Source organism: Botryllus schlosseri, chromosome 6 (genome assembly GCF_051294905.1).
Source record: "Botryllus schlosseri isolate E-star chromosome 6, Bs_hap1, whole genome shotgun sequence".
NCBI classification, from domain to species: domain Eukaryota; kingdom Metazoa; phylum Chordata; class Ascidiacea; order Stolidobranchia; family Styelidae; genus Botryllus; species Botryllus schlosseri.
In genome coordinates, this window is record NC_137241.1 from 18008389 (window position 1) to 18032371 (window position 23983).

The 23983-nt window shown below is 41.6% G+C and overlaps 2 protein-coding genes across 3 annotated transcripts; both read right to left on the minus strand.

Annotated features, from left to right (window-relative positions):
• Positions 1-3: 3 nt before the first annotated feature.
• LOC145441302 (uncharacterized) lies at positions 4-14480 on the minus strand. Its single transcript, XM_080319126.1, has 5 exons — positions 13594-14480; positions 4021-4210; positions 2574-2713; positions 344-518; positions 4-264 (listed from the first exon to the last, which is right to left on the minus strand). Exons 1-5 carry the CDS (start codon positions 13661-13663, stop codon positions 66-68), a joined length of 774 nt encoding a protein of 257 aa, XP_080175252.1. The 5' UTR covers positions 13664-14480; the 3' UTR covers positions 4-65.
• Positions 14481-14617: 137 nt separating this feature from the next.
• Positions 14618-23763, minus strand: LOC145441303 (uncharacterized). 2 transcript variants are annotated; one of them, XM_080319128.1, is made up of 6 exons: positions 23509-23763; positions 23260-23443; positions 22976-23115; positions 16667-16835; positions 15011-15239; positions 14618-14843 (listed from the first exon to the last, which is right to left on the minus strand). In XM_080319128.1, exons 1-5 carry the CDS (start codon positions 23573-23575, stop codon positions 15047-15049), a joined length of 753 nt encoding a protein of 250 aa, XP_080175254.1. In that variant the 5' UTR covers positions 23576-23763; the 3' UTR covers positions 14618-14843; positions 15011-15046. The 2 variants fall into 2 exon arrangements, with proteins under 2 accessions (XP_080175254.1, XP_080175253.1); XM_080319127.1 differs by having other exon boundaries at positions 14618-15239; positions 23509-23757.
• Positions 23764-23983: the final 220 nt, after the last annotated feature.

The following is a 23983-nucleotide window of genomic DNA, read 5'->3' on the forward strand; positions in this document are numbered from 1 at the left end:
GACAAGTTGCAAGTCACGCACGAATTATTTTTTCAGGATCCACCAAAACTTTGACGTCGTGCCAATTACGCATTGAGCCGCCTGCTCTTTTTCCTCTTCCTCAATCCACCTCGTCTTCTCGCTGCCAACTTACCAGGCCTGCGGATTTTCGATGTCATTCTTGTACCGAGTACCAATTTTGTTGACCAGCAATTCCCGCAGGAAAAACCATCTTCGAAGTCGAATATTGCGTCGTCAGTTTCCAGGCTGTCACACGAGCAGTTTCTAGAGTATACAGCGATAGCGATAGTTTATTTCGATTAACGCTTTTGCTGCACATCGCAAATTAGCTTATTTTACTTACTTGCAAAGCATGTCGTTTTGAACGAACTGTATGACTTCAGTCAATTCGTTCAGGGTCGTGTCCTCTGTGTTGAAAGTTTCGTTTAGAGCATTTTCTTTAAATTCAATTGTATATGCAGACTGGTTGACGATCGGGCATGACTGAGAATCGGATATTTGCAATCCTGTTGGGTACACTGTTAAATAACACGAAGAAGTCAGAATCCCCGATATAGCGAGGCCTTAGCGGCCTGGGCTATGCGCACTGGGAATTCCGTAATAATTAGCGAATGGGAAATTTGAAATCGGCTCAACACAGTTGCAGCCTACTGTGATCCATACGGATAAAAGTCCACAGGCTAAATTTGTTTACCACGCCTCCTCCCCACACAGTTCTTAGCTTATATCGATTACGCAAATCAATAAAATAACGAGGAATTACCATATAGCAATTGACATAGTTGACCCGTAAACGACAGTAAGCGTGGACACTAACGTCACCTACGATTTATTCGTGATAGTAGTCCCCGTCAGTTCTCCGATTAGCAGCACAATGTGCTAGCATCTCTCCTGTCCTATGTTTTGGAATGTATAGGCTATTCCGACGTCAATATAGGGTTGCATTTAAAACAGACGGTGTTTTAAAACACTTTGTTTAAAACAGTGTTTTAAACAAAGGCATTTAAAAAAAAGATGTGTTTTTTCAAGTGGTAAAATTATGCCATATTTGTGTAAATACTCTCCAAAAAGCATGTTGTATGAGCCTGCCGACAATTACCACCCGATAGAGCCGACGTATATCGATATGGTATGGTTGGAACCCTCAAAATATAGTCGGTTCAACATTAATAGTGCAGATATTTCGTCAAAGGAGCTATATTAACCCTATATTTTAAATTGTCAATGTCAATTTACTATGACGTCACAATCGAGTATTCGTGACGTCATGGATGATTTTTGTTTTAAATGCAACCCCACGTCAATAACTTACTATGTCACGAGGGTCGGTGTGTCAGAAGTCTACTAACAAGGGATCTGCGACAGTGGTAGCTTTTGGGGAGGGCGAGGTGGTCGGTCGCCCGGGGCCCCCTGGTCGAATAGCCTTCAACATGAAGGCATGAGTTATAGTTAAGTGGCTCACTTTTTTATATAATTTGACAATGTATGATAAAAGAAGGCTTAGAAGCTTGAGCAATTCAATATTTCGGCCTGCTTCAAAGCCATATTATTGTGTCATATACACGTCATGTAATCCCGTTCCGTATTGCGCATAAATATTAAGTTGGTGACAGTAGAAGCGAAAGGGAGGTCTGGGGCGGAGCCCCCATAAGCTGCGATTACATACTTATAGCCCTCCCCGGAAGTCTCGCCCAGGGCCCCCCGATCGTAGGGCCACCACTGATCTGAAATAAATTTGGTTGGAAACGTTTCGAACGTTTCACTAGCGTTGACTAGGGTTACCATATTTTGAGATCCGAAAAAGACGACACTTTCCAAAAATTCTGAAAGCTCTAGTACCGAAAAAGAAAACTGGTGTGGTGATTTTGAAAATTTTTCGGACAATTATTGTACTGTGTTGACTAAAATAAGGTCATCACTTTTACTCGACTCTACCTTTACAGCGGTAATTGTCCCACAAGTAGGCTATACAATTAAAAACTTTCTTCTCCTGTAGCAATGCGGTACTGGTTGGAATCGAACCAAATTTGGTGTGCAAGGCTTCAATTAGGTAACCTAACAATTTTATCAAGTAGCCAGTAGAATTTGAGAATAAAAGTCATTTTTGAACACCCCTATTGCGCATTGACGTTTTGGATTTTTGGAGCAACTATTTTTCTGGAAATTATGAACTTTGTGTGTACTTTCTTGCCTTATCGTTATTTGGTGTCAGTGTCACCCACTTCTTCCTAATCGGGACAATCTAGCAAAACGCAGCACTACCGTCAGGTGGTTGGTCACATTGTGATATATGAAGAATTGAACATGGTCAACATTTACTGTCTTGGGGGATTATTCACGTGAAACTACTCCTTATTAAAAATCATAACTTTTGATATAAATGTGTTGGATGATACGAGTATCATTTCCATTTCCTCAAAATTGCTTCGCGGGAAGGATGAAATCGTATGACGGGCTGGATGCGGCCCACGGGCCGTATATTTGACACCCCTGTGTTAGTGCGTCTGAGATGCGAAGCACTGCGATTATAACCTTAGATGCCGTTCCGGAGGAACCGAACGGAAATATGTTACCTGGCTCGGCAGTTACGGAAGTTCTCATCATGTCATTGTAGGCTTTCACACATCTCTGGGACGCGCGGAGAAGTGGTGAACTTCCGGACATGAAACCAGTTAACGCCTCAATCCAACAAGCGATTGTATCGCGCTGTCCCCTGCGTATAAGAAGTATTGTCGAAACGACAAGTAAACCACCGCACCAGGTGCAGTGGCATTCTAATCACAAATTAACTAGTTTTGTGTCCATTTGCACCTATCTACACATTATATGAGAACTGCTCAATGTCTATGCTAATGAATTATGGCGGTTAATATGAATTAAAGCCTAAGATTTGCGGCGTGGTCGCTGTGGCCCGTATATATGTTATTGTAGAGTAGATCCAGCCTTGAAAACTGTCATCGTATTCTTCGGTCGAAACCGCAACAGCGTAATACCAATTGCTTGATTTCAAAGGAGGCTATAAATGTTGGTGATACAATATGCATTTCAAAAAGAATGGGCTTCGTTTTCGAATTCCAACCTCCCCTACGTCTGCCATTGCACACGACGTACCGCCACAATAATGGTTATAATTCGACTATTGATCGATCCTGCGCCTGCAACCAAGGATGGCCAAGACGGGCGTATCATCACAAGTCATAGGTATGAGTTATGCGTGTCACCTCAGGGAACCCCGCCTGAGGCTGGCTCAGGGTATCCCTAGTGTTCCATGGAACAACGACTAAGAACCACTGCAATTAATTTATTAATTTTGGAGACAGAATCGGTATTTCAAAAGGAAGGAGTTTCTATTATAACTTCCCCGTGTGTGCCTTGCCCTCTTGTGGAACCCCTGAGACTATGCCTCGCGGAACCCCTGCTGTTCCACGGAACACAGGTTAAAAACCACTGAAGTAGTTTGTTTCGTTCTTTCTATTGTGTGATTACGGGCAAATCCCCAAGCAGAGAGTCAATAAAGATTCACAAACGGAATGCTGAACATTCTGCTCAAATTTTCGAGCAAATAATTTTTGAAATTGACAAGGTGCATGTTCGTTTAGTTCTCGCGGAGAGTAGTCCGAAGTTGAAGAGCAAAGAATTTTATCCAAAGGCGTTATAATGACGTGAAAAAGTTTTACTCTGCGCGATCAGGTTTGTACGTTGACGAATTTTATTGATACACCTCGCCCTCGCCATTACTAGACTTACTACTCATGTGACGGTGGGTTTGCAGCAACTAAAAAAGCCTGTGTACGGCCCCGGCATCCTATATATATAGCCCACTTGTCAAACAGGTTGCACTAAAAATAATTAATTATAGATAGACTATAATGAGTAAACAAATACAGTTATCATAGTATAGCGGGAACAAAGCCAAAGTTACTGATATCGATAGCTCAAAGATGCATAACCGCTATGTAGGCCAATACATAACCTCTGGTTATGGTTACTAAAAGTAGTATGCTAAGTTGGCAAACTCACATGCAATCTGCAGAGACGGTCTCGTACCAACTGCTGTGAAATACGGCGTAACTAACGAGGCCATTCCAGTCAGACGATCCGTAACCACTTCTTCCGAATAACTGCCTTTGCAAGCACCCGAGAAAGAAATTGACGACTCGTCCACTGTAGATTACAGCAGCACTTCTTCTTTTCCTTTTCCTATGACATCCTAACAATATCTACCATAAAATCGGTCTGGATTTATATGAACAACCGAACACTCTTCATTAAACACGGACAATAAACAGTTCTAATTGTACTTTGTATATTTGCGCATAAATCCAAGAGTTTTGTGAACAATCCTTTCTGTATGCTCTATCTACACTCGCAAAATAATCTTTACTTGGAAAAGGATGGTGCTATAACATCTGTCAAATTCGCATAGTCTACTTGAAATAATACTTTAATCGTATAATTTTTATTCCTAATTCACCAACCACCAGGGTAACTATTGACTACAGACTACAGACTACAGAGGAAATTTTCTCCACGCAAATATTGAATATAGTGACTAAACGTTGCGTTATTGTCAATTATGATCAGTTTTAGTTATAACATGATATTTGGTGCTGTTGTTTCAAGAATGCATAATAAAGTCAACATAACAGGGCGAATGCTGGTATCTGGACGGATGCCAAACGCTCAGAATGGATGTGTCACTGGTCCCGTCACGGGCTAACAGACGGGGGACCAGACACGGGGTAATCGTACTCAATACGACGATTACAGCATTTTCAAATAATCAGAATCTCAATAGATTATATTCGAAAATATAATAAAGTAATCGTAATCGTAATCGATTATTTCACAGATATAGTCGATTTCTTTGCAGAAAACGATTTATTTTATACTTTTACGAGGACTAGGACATAAACTGAACATTTGTATGCGTTATATCAAGTTATTGCTAGAGCAAACGTCGAATTTTCACACTCCACTGTTCATTATTACATCACCAGTACTATATTTACTCGTCATTACATCAACCAATCAGTGTAAAGAGTACCGTGCATTGTATACGGATATCAATATACACCAGACACCACTACCGCATATGAGCAGGATAATAACCGTCATTCTGCTAAGTTTCAAATTGTAACCTAATTATAGATGCTTGGTTATGCTTTGTTAAACGCAGTTTGAACCAGGGCTTTGGAGCAGCCGTAAATTTAAACTGCTCCAGCTCCGGCTCCGGAGCTTTCTTCTATCATACATTAGCTCCGGCTCCAGCTCCGGAGCCGCATTACCACTGCTCCGGCTCCAGTTCCGGCTCCGGCTCGGAAATTATCGAATGGGCCTGTCAATATCAGGGGTGGCCAACCCGCGGGCCAAATGTGGCCCGCGAGGTAATTTCCTATTATATTATCGAAAATGAATTACTCAGATTGTGAACTTGCAATGCCAACGAAAAATTACAAGTCTGGCTGCGACACTTGGGATGTTGATAACTAAAATATCAGTTCCTACGCACTGGCAGATCCAGGGTCCAGTCACATTTTCAGTAAATCGTCGTACACTACAATAAACTAAAATAGTAGTGAAATTTTTCTTCACGCTTCGCGTGTTTAATTGTCACACGATTTCTTGCTTCGTAGCCTACCGCCTACTGAAAATGAAGAAAAAACGCCTAATTTACCCGATTGAGTCTAACTGTATTCGCAATTACGGGAGAACGTCTTTTCGCGTTTGCGCTTGCATAAAGATCGTCGACGGTGAAATGTAGGCACAAAATGATTGTCGCATATTATCGGAGACCTTCGATATCGATGTGGCCAGACGCCGAATAGCCGTGTCCTTGCAAACTGAGCCTAGCGGGTGGTATACAGTAGACCCGCAATATACTCAAGTAATAATATTATTGACCTAGTTTATTTATAAACTTTGAAAATTTTACCCGCTTGGCGCGCCTAGTGGACCGCGCACTCGTTCATCAATTGCATGTGTCCCTTTAACCGAAAAGGTTGGCCATTCCTGGTCTATATAGATTACTAATCTACCCATAGGTTAGTTATCTATAGCAGTGCTCTTCAACCGGGGTTTTCGTACACCCTAAGGCAGGGGTGGGCAAACTTTTGAGCTCGCGGGCCGCATTCAACATCGGAATCCATTCGCGGGCCGCACTATATAGAATTGGGATTATGAACCAAATTGCAATATTGGTATTTGATTATAGTGAGGACATGGAGATAATATATACGCTAATTTAAAACAAACCAAACATTGCTTTGATGATATCGTACGCGCGTCAGAAAGAGTGGCGAGATTTCATAAGCTGGTCGACCACGATGACCAATTTGTCAAAGCTATAGAGATGGAAGACGGTTGTCCCGATTCTTAGAACAGGATTGAAATTTAAATCTGTGAGCAGCGATCTGTTCATAGATTTACTAATTCCACTTTGGGTTCAGTTCCAGGACATACAATGCTGACAGCATCATAACCATGTTAGCTTCGGATACGCTTCTACTATGTGTATATGAAATATAAATACGACACAGAAAACGAATCTACATAAGACACGCACGAGTCGTTTTTAATAAGCAGACCACTAAAATAATTGAAGAATGGATTGGCCAATCTGAATTCACACTCGTGATCCGAATTATGCCAATATCGTTTTGGATTTCTGTGATGTTTAGCAGTTGAAACCTTTCAAACTGCGTGGGCCTTGAGATAGTCGCAGGGTTGTAACCAGGTCACAAGGGTTCGAGTCACAAATCAATCTCATTTTGTAGTTTTGACTCGAGTAAAGTCGATTCATTTGTAATTCACCACCGAGTCAAGTCCGAGTCCAAGTCAGCATGGAGAGGGTCGAGTCTGAGTCTTGGTATGATGACTCGAGTCCAAGTTCAAGTCATTGTGTGGACTGCCCAGTTTACAGGTAAAATGTCTTGATAACCCACTTTTTATACCTCAGTTTGGTGATATCGAATCTATTGCATTTATAATATACTAATTTTACTTTATAATTTGTTAGCAGTTTCTGGTCGTTTTCAATTACCAGTACTAATAGACGAAATCCCAATAGTGTGATTACTTTACTATTCCTCGAAATTACAATGAAATCTCAGTATTGGCCGTCTGAGTCTCGAGTCATATGATTTGGTTCGAGTGCGCAATGACTCGAGTCCAAGTCGAGTCGAATCATTTCAGTATTTTGAGTAAATGACTCGAGTCATCTAAAAATCGTGACTCGAGTCGGACTCGAGTCATTACAACCCTGGATGGTCGTGCCAGAAATTGAACATAAAAACAATATAGGAAGCACAGTGGCTCTCCAACTTTTTAAGACACGACCCCCGTATGATGGTGAAAGATTTCCCGCCCAATTATCGTTAAATCACAAAACGGAACCAGGATGCTATAGCTAACCCAACGGATAGTTTGATGGCGTGGAAGGTTACGACTGTGGACAAGAGACTTTCAGATATGAAATTCGTACTAAATACAGAGCAATGAATTCTGTGTAAATCGCGCGGAGCGCGAAAAATTTTTTCAGTTGGGCTCAGCTTCGGGCCCCCCTTTCAGATGCTTTCGAAACCCAAGGAGCGTGCCCCCTGTTTGAGAACCACTGCCTTAGAATTGTCATGGTGAAATTTACTAAGAAAAAGTTTAATCAAGTCCCTGCATTAATACGATATTTACTACGCATTTTATCAATATTTTTAACAAGTTTCCTTAGGCTCTCGCGGGCCGCACAGAATGGAGTTGCGGGCCGCATGCGGCCCGCGGGCCGTAGTTTGCCCACCCCTGCCCTAAGGTCTACCAAAATTTTAAAAGGGTGTACCACTCACATGGGGTGTACAGGGGTGTACCAGATCCGAATTAAAATGGACCGATGACTATATAGCTATCACAATAAACAGGCAATTATATGCTTCAGAACATCAATATGTTGACCGGGCGTGCATTATCGTAAAATATGTTCATATCAGCTGTACGAGCTTGTAAGCCGCCCGTCGGCGGGCCGGATATATGAGAATTAAGCATTTGGCGCGCCGGATTGTTGAATCGACACATTATTCGCCCATTTATCCACATATACAAGGTGTAAATCGTATTTAATGAATGTATGTTAACGGCATCAATTTCACTTCAAAGCCATTTCTCGCCCATAATGACGAAGACAATGTGGATTCGAGAACAGCATTGTCATCCGGCGCCGCCATGTCTGTTTCTCTCTGATCACTCAACACACGGTGCAATCACTAATTAAGATTTCAAGACGTTCGATAAGCCCGGAACCCCAAATTTATCAAGATATCAATTCATTAGGGCTGAGTAGATTACGAGATAGCGTCGTTGTTCAACTATGTGGCCTATTTTATCTCGATATTGAATCCATGCGGACCGCGGCTTCTACGAAATTTGAAAAGTGGTCCGCGACCCGTTTTGAGTAGGCGACCCCTGGCATAAGCGGTGTCTTACAAAAGCCTAGAAGTGTGCCGTGTTACGAGTCGGCGGCTACGGAATCAAAAGTAAGAAATATCGGCCTGGTGTAAATGACCATTGTAGTCGACAAACGCCATGATTACCACAAACGATATTTGGGTTGAGTACATCGTAAATGCCGATAATTCAAGTCTTCCCGGTTCAACGAACTTACGCGTAAGCTCCACTCTCGCATGCTGCGCAGTGCGCATACATGTATATTGTATATTGTATATAATAACATACAGTCACTAAAATTTGACGTAGTAAGCAAGTAGCGGGGAATCTTGGCAGACTGTAGCCGCGGGCCATATTATCATATAAGATGGAAAACTGTCCGCGGGCCGGACAAAATCACTTCGCGGGCCGTATGTTGCCCGCCCCTGTTGTAAGCTATATTCCTTTTGGTGTATCATAAGCATATGTTTGTGCACATCACTTAAATGTTGGTATGGACTTTTTGATACTTTTTGGAGTAGAAAAGGATGGAGATGACATGTGTTCCGCTTGCAATATCCGTCTATAATGATGCTTGAGGAAACCACTGCAACGGTTCAGAAATATTGAATTTGTACTTTCTGTGAGCTCCTTATAAATAGCGCAGTGTACATCATTACAGGGCGTAGCCAGGGTGTCTCGAGGGGGTCTAGTTTGAGAACCACTGTGCTACCTGGTGCTACCCGAAACAGCACTTCGTCAGCCCCCCCTCCCCTAAAAAAAAACGTTGGTATTGGGCCCCCATAGCGTCATAAACCAAACAGTAGACCCCTCGTCACGGTCTACGTTTTAACCGCTACTCAGCGCAATTTGTTATGCGCGTTAGTTGGCTAGTTTATAGCGTAAGATCGCGCGAGGCGTGAAATTTTCTATAATTCGTGATTGAATCCGTCAGTAATATCAGAAATTGCATACATATTGTTATAAATTTTGTTATTCTCTCTCTCTGCCCAGGTAATCAGAGTTACTTTAAGATTTACAATCAAAATGAAATGTTTTAGAAAATGTAAGGCCCGTAAATAAAAATAATTCGGGCGGGCCTTTTTGTCTCCTCGGGTTTTCAGTCAGCACAAGGGTGGTCCTTTTTGGCCAATGTTTTCTCGCTGCCGATTATTCTGGCACACTTCTCGGACCGCATTTTGCTACATGACCTAAAACTTCATATGTCTTGGAGCGTCGTGGCGCGGTAATGGCCGACACCGAAATGCCCATCGCTATTAATCTTGCATATTTTTTCTTGGGGAAGGCTACCTAATAATTAAGAAATTTGACCTTAAATCGAGCGTAGGGCGAAAAAAATTGAATGAAGTTGAACAAATTTTTAAAAATATACTCTTGAACTCCCCCGGTCTAGGTTAGTTATCCGGTCAGGGGTGCACCAGTTTCAAGTAAACCATAAAAGGGTGTACCACGACGAAAAAGGTTGAAGAGCACTGATCTATAGTAATCTAGAGCAGGGGTGGGCAAACTACGGCCCGCGGGCCGCATGCGGCCCTCCACACCGTTCTGTGCGGCCCGCGAGAGTCTAAAGAAACTTAATAAAAATATTGATAAAATGCGTACTAGAAATCGAATTAGTGCAGGGACTTGATTAAACTTTTTTCTTAGTATATTTCACCAGGATAATTCTAAGGCAGTGGTTCTCAAACTGGGGGGCGCACCCCTTTGGGGGCGTGAAAGCATCTGAAGGGGGCGCAAAGTTGAGCTCACCTGAATTTTTTTCGTGCTTCGCGCGATTTAGGCCTACATCCCATTCATAATTATTGCTTTGTATTTAGTCTGAATTTCATATTTAAAAAGCTCTCATCCGCAGTCGTAACCTTCCATGCAATTAAACTCTCCGTTAGGTTTGCTAGCATTCTGGTTGCGTTTTGTGATATGACGATAAGGTGGCCGCGAAATCTTTTACCATCATAAGGGGGGGCGTGTATAAAAAAGTTTGAGAACCACTATTCTAAGGTAAATACTTCCTATAATATGTTTATGTTTAATTTCTGGCCCGACAGCCCGATCTCAAGGCCCCCGAAAATTGTAAGGTTTCAACTGTTAAACATCACAGAAATCCTAAACGAGATTGACATAATTCGGATTACGGGTGTGATTTCAGATTGGCCACTCCAGTTTTAATTATTTCAGTGAGTGTCTTAGGTATATTCATTCTCTGCATGCGTAGAATTAGGGTATTTACATTTGATCTACACATAGTAGAAGCGTGTTTGAAGCTAACTTGGTTATGATGCTGTCAGCATTGTGTGTCCTGGAAGTGAACCAAAAGTGGAATTAATAAATCTATGAACAGATCGCTGCTCACAGATTTAAATTTCAATCCTGTTCTAAAATTCAGGACAACCGACTCTCGTCACTGTATAGTTTTGACAAATTGATTATTGAGGTCTACCAGCCTATGAAATCTCGCCACTGTCTAAGACGCGTGTACGATATCATGAAAGCAGTGTTTGGATTGTTTTAAATAAGCTTACATATGATCTCCATGTCCTCACTGTATAATCAAATACCAATGTTGCGTTTTGGTTTATAATCCCAATTTTATATAGTGCGGCCCGCGAATGAATTGACATGTTGAATGCGGCCCGCGAGCTCAAAAGTTTGCCCACCCCTGATCTAGAGTCTGTCAGCCGCCAGTAACATCCGATGTAGCAACGAAGACATAGGTGCCGCCGTGCCGGCTTGTGACGTCATAATGAATACTTATCAATTGTCGATAACATCATAGTTGCACTAGAACGCACTTTACTCTATGCCAGGGGTGGGCAAACTACGGCCCGCGGGAGTCTAAAGAAACTTATTAAAAATATTGATAAAATGCTTACTAAAAATCGAATTAATGTAACTTTTTCTTAGTATATTGCAACATGATAATTCTAAGGCAGTGGTTCTCAAACTGAGGGGCTCGCTCCCTTGGGGGCGTGAAAGCATCTGAAAGAGGCCGCGAAGCTGAGCTCAAATGAAAAAATTTTTCACGCTATGCGCGATTTATATGCAATCCCCAGTTACGGCTCTATGTTTAGTATCAAGTTCATATTTTAAAATCTCTCATCAACAGTCGTCATCTTTCATGTCATCAAACTATCCGGTTCGTTCTCTGTATGCGTAGAATTAGGGTATTTATATTTTATCTACACATAGTAGAAGCGTGTTTGATGCTAACATGGTTATGACGCTGTCAGCATTGTGTGTCCTGGCACTAAACCAAAGTGGCATTAGAGTATCTATGAGCAGTTAGCTGCTCACAGATTCAAATTTCAATCCTGTTCTAAAAATGGGGACAATCGACTTTCATCTCTACAGTTTTGACTCATTGGTTATTGAGTTCGACTAGCCTATGAAATCTCGCCACTGTTCTGACGCGTGTACGATATCATCAAAGCAATGTTTGGTTTTTTAAATAAGCCTATATATTATCTCCATGTCCTCGCTATGTGATCAAATACCAATATTGCGTTTTGGTGCGGCCCGCGAATGGATTCAGATGTTGAATGCGGCCCGCGACCTCAAAAGTTTGCTCACCCCTGCTCTATACCATTGATGTGCATAGCATTAAAATTCAGGCCTGCTGTTCAATTATGATAAATCAGCAGATGGGGTTTTTGCATATATAATAGCATCTTATGAAATACGTCGGAGCCGGAGCTACTCCTCAAATAACGGGCTCCAGCTCCGGCTCCGGCTCCTGCTGAATTTTATGTAGAGCTCTGGCTCCGGCTCCAGCTCCGGTGAAAATACACGGCTCCGGGGCTCCGGCTCCGGGCTCCGGCTCCGGCTCCAAAGCCCTGATTTGAACGGTGCTACTAAATTGGCGAGGAGAATATAGCCTACACAGGGCAAAGATTTGAAATTCTATACTTATCAAATATAAAACATTACTATTTCCATATCGAAGCATTAAAATTCAACGACTGCTCAATGCTGATGTAAATCATAATCGAATCGCAATGTCCGTTGGTGGGTTGTAGGCAACAGGCATACGTATATTCAATTACGAGAAGCACTCTTCATTGTGGCTGAATTTTATATTCGCTTGATCTTATGTTCATATGGCTTTTCTTGGAACGGACACCAATACTTATTTCTCAATTCTTCACTCAACATTTGCATCTGCAGCTATCGCCATCCACTTATAAACCATGTTTGCGCGGGTTGTAGCTAGGGCTGGCCACAATGATTCGAGTGCTCGAATCTGCACCGAGTATTAATTTTAATGATTCGAATCGAGTATAGTAAAATACGATTTTTCGAATACTGAAGTCATACGCTCCTCGCAACGAAGGTTAATTTACTAACGATAATTATAGTTTCGATACTATTTTCCACTGAGGAAGTCTTGAAATCTTGATTGGACGACGGACGTGTCGCAGCATGCGAGACACAATACAAAGCTACGAACGTTACTCGAAATAACACATTTCCGAAGTCATGATCATCCCACAATATTGTCAAGAAGTGCAGTGAAATCTGTGTGATCGAAAAAAATACCGAAGTATCTTTAATGTGATGGATGGCAGGCGTTAGGTTCTTTGTGGTGGCATAAAAGGTACATATTTGAACTTTGACATAGTACATTCTGTTGTGACGTCATAATGAGTGACTCTCGAATACTCGACTCGACTCGAGGCGTAATACGTGATTCAGAATCGGATCATTCAGGTACTCGATTTTGCCCAGCCCTAGTTCTAGCTGGAATTAAATTCGTCGGGAACGAGCACGAGACATCATCAGTTTACCAATGTATACATTGTGACGTAACAGCCAAATGGCGTCACATTAAAAAAGAATGTTGTTTCGTCTTGAGGCCTTCTTGTCGCACGCGTTATAATTTTATCTTCCAATAGTGTTCAAGTTTCAAGTTCTCAGATGCAAAATAAATTGTATCGGGAGTAACCGTGGTTACTTTCCCGTGTAATCGTAATCGCAATCGCGTGATTCATAAGTAATCGTAATCGCAATCGATGACATTGATGACGGAATCAGCCGATGTCTGAAAAGCAGCATGTATCGTATATTGTATGTACTTATTGTAGCGCCCAGATCTTTTCACAACAAAAGCTTGGAACAATCGCAATGGTAATGATTATTGTTCAGCTATCAACACTTGTTACATTTTACCTGAGGCCGTGTTATTCGTGAGAGTGTAAAATAACATCAAAGACAGTAACAAGGCTAAGATTTTCGCCATCTTCGACAGTATACTGTGGATTTCAACCGACGACTTTACTACTGTCCACTATAATATGGTGCCTGAAAAATAGTGTTCCATGATAATTATGCATCATACAACATTTTATCCTTATCGAGCTATTCGCACAGGAACTTCTGAACCTATGGCCATTACACTACATGACTACATCATACAATTCCCGTGTTATATACTATAACCCAGTGCTATTTAACCTATTTTGGTCTGGTGCGCCCTTCAAAGTTGTAGCTCTGACTCATGTACCCATGTCAGGTCAAACTACATAAACTGCACGTGACAACTAAAAAAGTCGTCAAATATCCGTGTTCATACTGCATAATATGTGTGTACGGACTAAAAAAAGGTCGTCACTATATCATCTGACTGCCAACTATGGTCCCTTGAAGAAGCTGGTTATTGAAATTAGGTCGATATAATCACGAGTTTCTGCCGCAAGATATAAACCACTGATTTCAAGTAAAATGCTTGCCATGCACCCTTGTGCACCCTTTTGTACTTTGTGCTGTGCATCCCATGTCAATTTTCATACACCCTGGGATACACCGTGGACTCCGGTTGAAGATCACTGATGTAACCGACTAAAACAAAACCAGTTGCCGTAAGCAATTTTCCATTAGTCAATGCTAAACAACGTTCCTATATAAATCCGTTCCAACTCGATGAAGAATACATTTGAAATTTACGCAGACGTCTTCCCTCCCATTGGTCCGTTGTGAATACATTGAATGAAACTGTAATATGTCGTTTTCTATTGCATAAGTACAAATTCTGAATGTGTTTTTATTATTCTGCATTCCCCGAGGCTATATCTAATAGGTCAATACCATTCACGACTAAAATGGGACGGGAATTGCCAATCGCGGTCAACAATCGATCATTGCCCACATCGATGTCAACAAATCTGCTTTTACATCCCAAAATAGAGATCATGTATAGCTTAAATTAGACCGAAGATATATTTACATGAATAACATCTATTCACACGAATGAAAACGTTAGTCACAGTAAATGAACGTGGACGACATTGATATAGCTTTTGGCGAATGATATTATTCATTTTCGTCGCTTATTGACTTCGTCTATATGAAAACTGTCGCTTCAATGTTGTCGTTGTTTCAGTGTTCCATATGCTTAACCAATGCTGACGGCATGCTGCAATCTAAGGTTAATTGTTGTTAGAGAACCGGATTATTTCCTATAAGACACTTGATAAAGAGATTTCGTATTAGTATGTAACTATGTATCATCATCGACCAAGGGATGTTAATATAAGCAATAGCATATATTTTTTTGCTAATCTTTGGCTCGTGTGATGAAATAGTCTACCAAAGAAGTCATATCGCGGGTCTCTTCTGCCTGTGTTCACTTATACTCTCTTTTGGGACACTTCCTTAATCCACCGTATTCCCGCGCTACTCGTTTTGCTGGGTCGCGTAGCCGCGATGTCTTTTTCACGCCGAGGCTCAGCTTGGTTGCCCAGCATTGTCCGCAGGCTACCCCTCCGATGAATTCGAAATCCGCATCCTCTGTTTCTAGCTGTGTACAGGAGCATGTTCTATAAAAGGCGATGTCAATTTGTAAAACATCCCAACAGTAGACATTAGCGACGCATCATAGTTGCTAAATTCCAGGTTATTACGTCAATTTCCAGGTTATTACGTCACGTTATTGAGGCTTTGGAAAGCATACTTATTTCATTGCACTTTGTGACAATGATGGGGGTTGATCACCACTTCACAGAAATGTAATTTCCACTAAATATGCATATTAGTGCGGAGCATGGACCGGAGCTGGATTGGATATCCGGCCGGATTTTTTCAATTTTGGCCGGACTGGATTGGAGCCGGATCAGTACTTTTTCTGATACGGCCGGAGCCGGATCAGTACTTTTTTGATAGGGCCAGAATCTTTATGGATAAGCATGACGTTTGTAACTAAATAACTACCAACCAACAACAAGCAAGTAACCGCCAAGCCAGTGCGAAAAGAAACGAGCCATATTTTTGAATTCACGGAATCACCGTACCGTGTTGGGCCGGAATTCCGGCAAGACTTTTTTATTTTTGGCAGGAGCCGGATCAGAACTTTTTCCTGATACGGCCGGAGCCGGACCAGAGAATTGGCAAATCGGATCGGAGCCAGACCAGAGAATTTGTCGATACGCTCCGCACTAGTGCATATGCATTGCATAGCGTTGTACTGACAGACAGACATATTTCATTATTTGTACGATGTAAGTTTACACAAATAAGCAAAAAAACAAATACAGCGACACGACCGCCGCAAGATGTGTAGTCTTCAGGTCAGCTGTAGTCAAGGCGTAATGATAGTGTATATTAAACCAACTGTCAGTTAGTAACACTTTAACAAAAGAATAAATAACAAAACGCAAACGCACAACAGTAAAAGTAAAAAACAGCAACACTAGTGCAAAATAAATACCAAACCATACTCTCAATATCTAGAAATGAGCTGAGACTAAAAATCCCGACAAAATGATGCAAATGATAAACCTCTGCGCTCTATTGGCGAGTTATAAATCCTTGGACCTACAAAAGTTAACGATCTCTGGCACACACTAGCGGCTAAATTTTGTACTACATATTCCGCATGCAGCGATACGACCAATCGAGGTTTACAGTCTTCCACAGTGGATAATAGGAGCGCAACTTATTATCATTTATTTAAATTAACTCTTAAAGGCATGAACCGTATAATTTCAATACTCGTAAAAATCATATATTTTACTACAGCACTGGAATCATTACAATTAATGCTCAATTCAGATTCGCGTAATCGAATCATTGTGACCAGCCCTATTGATATCTCGGTTGGTTGGCAAACTCATCTACAGAGAGAGTTGAATGGAGAGGCTGGAATGTTAAGGTTTCGACAAGGATGTGCCTGAAGATGTGATTCCCCTTACTGACCTTTTGTCGGAAATTCTATTGAAACAGACAATGCCTTTATTCCAGCACTCACCCGCAGACCATATCCCGCTGAGTAAAATGCACAACGTCATCGAAATCGCTCAGTGTTCTGTCTTGTCTATTTGCAATGTATATTGTGTTCTTCATTGCGACGCTGAACGCAGTCTGATTTATTGGTGGGCAGGATGGCGAATCGGTGATGAAAAAACCCTCCGGATATGCTGTGAAAGAAGATACCAGCAATTAACATTGTCGCAATCGTAACTCATACTTGAGAATCATGACTGCTTTCATATTTTTATCCAGCTCTGAAAATGAAAGAAATATTAATTTCGTCTGTTTGAAAGCGGCTCCGTGGTTGCTCGGTTGATTCAGTATATGGGTGTCGGAATGGTATAGCATCGAATTTCATAAGATGGAATTTTCAATGCGCATATCAAATAAAGATATCATCATCATCATCATCATCATCATCATTGGTTTATTAGCAATTTTATCAGTTCAATACACCACAAAAAATGCGATACAATGAATAGACAGGAAGATGTCGAAGCGACTTGGATTTGTCAATGGAATCAGACACCCACCTTGGCCTAGGCGTAGTAAAGAGGAGTCATGCACATTGAATGAAAGTAAAGAATACAGTATAGAAAAAGAAAGCGACAAGAATAGGGCGGCATGTCATGGGAAGCGAGATCGATAGGTCAGTCGTGGTCCGGTAATCTTGAGGATGCACTGTATTTATTTAATAGTAATTGCTTGTATTTCGACTTGAATGTGGACATGCTCGTCGACTGTCGAATGGCCGGCGGGATACTGTTCCACACATCAGGTCCGGCATATTTTATAGAGCGATGATCTTTTCGGTCGATCATATGATATTTGGACGACGTGGACGCGCGTGTGTTGTAGGCTACTTGTGCGCTTTTGATTCCGAGGTAACGAAATCATTGAAATATTCGGGGCAACGACCGCAATGGAACTGATACATAAACTTAGCGATTTCTAGTTTCCGCATATCTTCTATGTTTAGGACGCTGAATCTCTTCAGCAGCGACTTGTTGGATGGGCAACCAGGCCCCTTTGGGGCTCTAGCTATGATTCGGAGTACTTTATGCTGTAGTTTTTGCAGTGGCTTGAGTGCAGTTTTACTGGCAGCCCCCCAACACAGGATGCCATAATGTAACTTCGATTGGATTAAAGATTTAAAGAGTATCAGAAGAACCCATGCTGGCATGAAGCGCCTAAGGCTGTAGAACAGGCCGCACTTCGGTGATAATTTGGTGTCTAGGGACTGAATATGACTCTTCCAGGACATGTTCGAGTCCATTAAAACCCCGAGATATTTGGCATTATCTGTGTTGGAAACGGGCTGTCCAGCGATATTAACGGTTAGGTTATTTTTTGAATTTACTGTCAGCAATTGGGATTTCGAAGCGTTTATGCAAAGGTTGTTCTGGGCCGTCCACTCATGAACTTTGGGCATTTGGTCACTAGTCAGTGCATCCAGCTCTGCCGTCGAAGATGCGGAAGAAAGGAGGTGAGTATCATCAGCGAACAGTGTGGTGTTCAATGAGGAGGTTTCAAAAATGGTGATACATATCCCCATGTCCTGCATAGAAATACGAGATTGCTAAGCTTTTTATCTCATGTCGAATGATATATCATAATACCAGGGATGTCCAAATTACACCATCACGCGGGTATTTATTTATAGGCCCGCAGCAAAGTCCGAGAATGTATGAATATGAACGGTACATGACACTTCATCATCACCATCATCATTGGTTTATTAGCAATTTTATCAGTTCAATACACCACAAAAAATGCGATACAATGAATAGACAGGAAGATGTCGAAGCGACTTGGATTTGTCAATGGAATCAGACACCCACCTTGGCCTAGGCCAGGGGTTCTCAAAGGGTGGGCCACAAGAGCATTTGAGGTGGGCCACAGAGCTATTTGGAAAATTTTAGAAATAAAGTAAGTTTAGTAATATTTGTTGAGTTAATCGCTAAAAAATAAATTCATATTAGTTTATTATACGTAGGCTACATAAAGCTTTTCATCCGAATCTGATGAGACGTTGTAGTACGTATGGAGTCAGCATTTAAAGTCGAAAATGGGAGGCAGAAACGGCGACTTTTTCCACTGGCTATGACTATACCTATGGCTAACAGCAACTAAAATAATTTCGCGTATAAAATTCCCTGGAAGGTAATGCTGAAGTAACCAAGTAGCCTATTCCGGCAGGGTCATAATGTCGTATACTGTTGAAAGGAGTGTGCAATAACCTCGGAATGAAGTGTAATTGATGTATAGATTTACTTTACTTCGGCGGGTCGTATTATTGTAAGTTAAAAATGGCCATAATTGCAAATTATTAGCAACTTCTGGTGGAGGTATACTGCACCACCGCAACAAATAGTAATGAATTGAGGATTCAGCGGAGCGCAATAATATTTGTTTAAAATCTCATTCCTAGAAATCAATGTACACAATGTAAGAGACACATGAATAGATAGTATCGCTGGATTGAATATTCCGACAACGCAACTTCAGTTGGTTCAGTACGTGACATACAATGTACATTGACAGCATGCATAATAAGAAAATCTTCCTCCACTCCTCTGTAGTACCCCATTGACCAATGAATTGTTTGAAGCTGGCCCAGAATGAATATATACTATTTCCCTCAATAGTGGAACTAAAATCCCAATCACACAATGTATGCGGGAATTCGATCATTGTGTTTCGCGAAGCGAATGCAGCAGCGGACGATCATAAAATACTGAGAATTTGTAGCATATGATCTACCAGAGACGTAACTGCCGCACCCAAACCCCCAGTTGGGGGCACTAGAAGGGGCCAAAGATTATTTCGTTGGTCGTTTGTTGGAAGGTATTCATTCAACTTGAAAATTTTCGTCGCGTTTCGCGCGACTTCATGCCCCGACATGTTTATATTTTAATTTCATCAGTAAATAAGGAAAAAATGCGCTTATTTTAGAGTAATAGGCATATCGTCGCCGTCGATTACCACGCATTGAACAATAATATGCCGTTAAGATTGGAGGTGGGCCACAGCACATTTTCAAACAGGAAAATGGGCCATGGCCATGGAAGGGCTGAGAACCCCCGGCCTAGGCGTAGTAAAGAGGAGACATGCACATTGCACACTGAATGAAAGTAAAGAATACAGTATAGAAAAAGAAAGCGACAAGAATAGAGCGGCATGTCATGGGAAGCGAGATCGATTGGTCAGCCGTGGTCCGGTAATCTTGAGGATGCACTGTATTTATTTAATAGTAATTGCTTGTATTTCGACTTGAATGTGGACATGCTCGTCGACTGTCGGATGGCCAGCGGGATACTGTTCCACACATCAGGTCCGGCATATTTTATAGAGCGATGATCTTTTCGGTCGATCATATGATATTTGGACGACGTGGACGCGCGTGTGTTGTACTTGTGCGCTTTTGATTCCGAGTTAAAGAAATCATTGAAATATTCGGGGCAACGACCGCAGTGGAACTGATACATAAACTTGGCGATTTCTAGTTTCCGCATATCTTCTATGTTTAGGACGCTGAATCTCTTCAGCAGCGACTTGTTGGATGGGCAACCAGGCCCCTTTGGGGCTCTAGCTTCAGGAAAACTCATCTTATGGACTTCTTGGTTTCAACCCTAGGTGACATCAGTGTTGGAATGACTCGAGTCATGACTTGACTCGAGTCAGACTCGAGTCATCATTTTCGTATGACTTGACTTGACTCGAGTCACTTTGCAAAAATGACTTGACTTGACTTGACTCGACGCCTCAGAAATGCGGATTGACTCGTGACTCGGAGCAAAATTCACGAGTCAGTTTCAAGTCATTAAGTAAACGGTGTCGATTAAATCACCCGATATTATGTATGTTTTGGTTGTTAGCGATACGCCGGTGTCACTTGCGAGAGCAACCAGTCTTCAATAATTGTAAGTTTCACTGATCATCCATTGTTACATCACAAATAAATTGACCGCTTACGAAACCATCACACCTACGTTGTCGTAGTAGCAGTAGATTTATCTAATCGCATCGTATCTCTGTTTCTTAGGCAGCTTATAGTGCTTACATTGCGCAGTGCTCACCTTTACCAACACTCTTTGTATGATTTAAATCGAACGAATATAGTTTATGCCTTTATATTCTCACAGAGGTGTAGGTGGGTAGTGCATATTGTACCACATCAATTTGTTCAGCTCTTCGAGGCTTCGTATTCGATCCTTTATATTGGCTGATAAAATCAGACTGTAGCATGTAGCTATACAGTTACTCACGTATTTTACTATCAGTTCTACGTGTGCGTGAGCGATACGATACCTTTTTGCACGAATATTTAACTTTATAATCGTCATTTGATTCAAGATAAATGGCCAATTAATCTATCCTTCACACAGTTAGCAAAATGTAATGACTTTGGATCATCACATATACTTCGAAAATTCAATTTGACTCGAATCGTGACTTGACTCGTGACTTGACTTGACTTGACTCGACTTGACTCGAGTCACCTCCAAAAAACGAGTGACTTGACTTGACTCGAGTCACGTATGAAAATCGATTGACTTGACTTGACTCGAGTCAAAATGTGCAATGACTCGAGATGACTCGTGACTCGAAGGTAGTGACTTGATCCCAACACTGGGTGACATTGCATAGTGCATTGTGTATGTCTTGACCAGATGAAAAAGACTATAGTAAAGTTGGTTAATGTAATGTTTTAACAAAGTTAATCAAAATGTCTACCGAGTCACAACAAATACCGAATTGGGTCTACTTATGTTGTCCGTCCGTTATAGTTGGCCTCTTCCACGAACAAAAAATCGATTTACCTTAAAATCTCAATTCGAGATTTGAGCGGTCCCATAACGCAGATTGGAAACATCGATATGACTACAAGTTTAGATGCACGACTAATGAAGTGGCATATCTTGGTTGGTTGATTGATTGGTTGATTATTTTGGTTAATTATGAATTCTTGATAACGCCTGATGCGTTTGCCTACTTGATACCCATGCTAATATAAGCAAGTAAGTTGTTGGCGCTGGCTTTCGAATTCATTTGTCCAGGAACTCTCAACTTCCCTCGTATAACGGGCCGCATTTTAACAGCGAAAGAGGATGCGGGCCGCAGAACATTATCACCGTGTATTTGTGGGCTACTATTCAATTTAGTTTACTATAGCCCATTTACCAGTCTTATACGGGCATTTAGTACATTTTTATGCATTATCGAGCATTGCAGTTACTGTTTTTTGTGAGAATATCTAACTTGCAGTGGCGCAAGTAAATCCCTTCATGGAGCGTGCATGCATACGTTGCCAAGTCGGTATCTGCACCTTCAACCTAACTCCTAGTTCTAGATATCCCTGCTTCAAACCCTTCCACAAGAAAACCGAACAGTCTGTTTCAATGCGTGAGCGAGCAAGTATAAAATTACGGTAACTGTTTCGTTACATGAGGCCAATATCACTTTGAACTCTCAGTGATATGGGAAGAAGTCTGACGTTCGGGATCATTTCTGAGCAAACCAATCAACTCTTCTCCTTTCCTTCCATGACTGGAGCCTTACAGTAACAGTTACACAAGTCAGCTTTGTAAATTTGATGTCTTTTTTCACTGGTCCCCTCCCCACGTTTTACCCGTCTGCATTTCCTCTGGAAATATGTCCAGTCTGATAAAACGCACCTGGATAATTTGCTATGCCACGTGTGTGTAGTCGGTGGATTCGTCCAATGCTAGGCTTAAGTAGTCTACGTGGAGACGTGTTTCAGAACATGCGATAAAAGATCGACTGACTTTGCTGTTACTCTTCTGGCGACTGTTGAATCAGACAACTTTAGCTTCGAAATTTGTCAGGTGATGTTGGACTTGCTGCAAAGTTCCGGAAACACCGAATATTCGCACAGTACGTTAAAGTTTTATTGAAGTCACACCTTCTCTAACAGATTCTTGGGTTTAGCGATATTCCAAGCAATTTTGAACAATGCGCGTCTGTAACGTATTCGGCAATATTAACAATGCCTCGAAATATGGATTGGTGGGCTTGAATCCTAGCTAGCAACATTTTCTGCCAGATCAGGCAGTACAACTCCAGAAGAAAGTATCGTGGTTTCATTTTAAGGTTCTACGCTTCGTTACAACAACTTTTCTTCGACAAATGTGACACATAGGTCTTCCATAACAATACTGTGGCAGTACTAATTGCGTTCCTATTGAAAGATGTCGAGGGCCGCAAAATAATCGTCTGCGAGCCGCATGCGGCCCGCGGGCCGCGGGTTGAGAACCCCTGCATTAGTCCATTTTCCTAAACTTACTTGGCTCGGGGGTAAACTCGTTCCTTGTGACGTCATTATATGCACGGACGCATCGCTGAGCAGCTCGCAGAACTGGCGATCGTCCCGTTACAAAGTCCAGCAGTGCTTCTGTCCAACACTGCACAGTGTCTCTTGCACCTCTAAAATGAATATATTCGAAACATTACGGCTAATTATACATTTGGAATGCAGTCTGGATCATAAAGTTCGTCGATTGATACTGATATGTAAACGCTTTTTATACTATAGACGAGCTAATAAGTCTCGTATTAAGCAACTCTTACATGCAGCATTCATCAGTTGCTTCGTACCAGTTGCTGTGGAAAACTGCGTAGCTCACACTTCCGTGCCAGTTCTGATTTTCGTAACCCTCATGGTTAGCCAATTGCCTGCGGAGGCAACCAGGGAAGAAGTTAACTACTTGATTGTCGTAATAGAGGGCTCTTTTCTTTCGTTTTCGGTGACACCCTGATATCGAATGAAACAAAAATTTGACCGTTCTGTTGTAATTGTAATGCCTAGCATACAGTTACCTGAGACTGTATCCGCAAGAATTACTGACAGAATAACTCCCACGGGTATCAAATATGAAATTCGCATTATAATGATGGGATTGCGATAGGGTTTATACTATAATGTTATCTTAGTATGTAGAATATCTAACATATACACTATCTTGTGGTTAGGATGCCCTGTCCACTGTCCAATACAGGAGGAAAGTTCTGTTTGAGATAACACTATACCAGCATGCCAGCAATTTGAAAAATGTGAGTAATGGCTTGGTAAAACTGTTTTCAAATTATTCGAATTCTGCTGCCCAACATGGGAGACGGATACTTCAGTTTTAAGTGTAGTTACTTGACCGCTATAATCGTCGTGGAACCATACATAGAAGTAATTCGTCAGACCAGTTATGCCTGCACAGTGCACTGTGTAGTGTGCACACATCAGCGCCATTGAGTAGTGAGTACATATAGAAGTATACATAGCTATTGCAACCGTGGACCG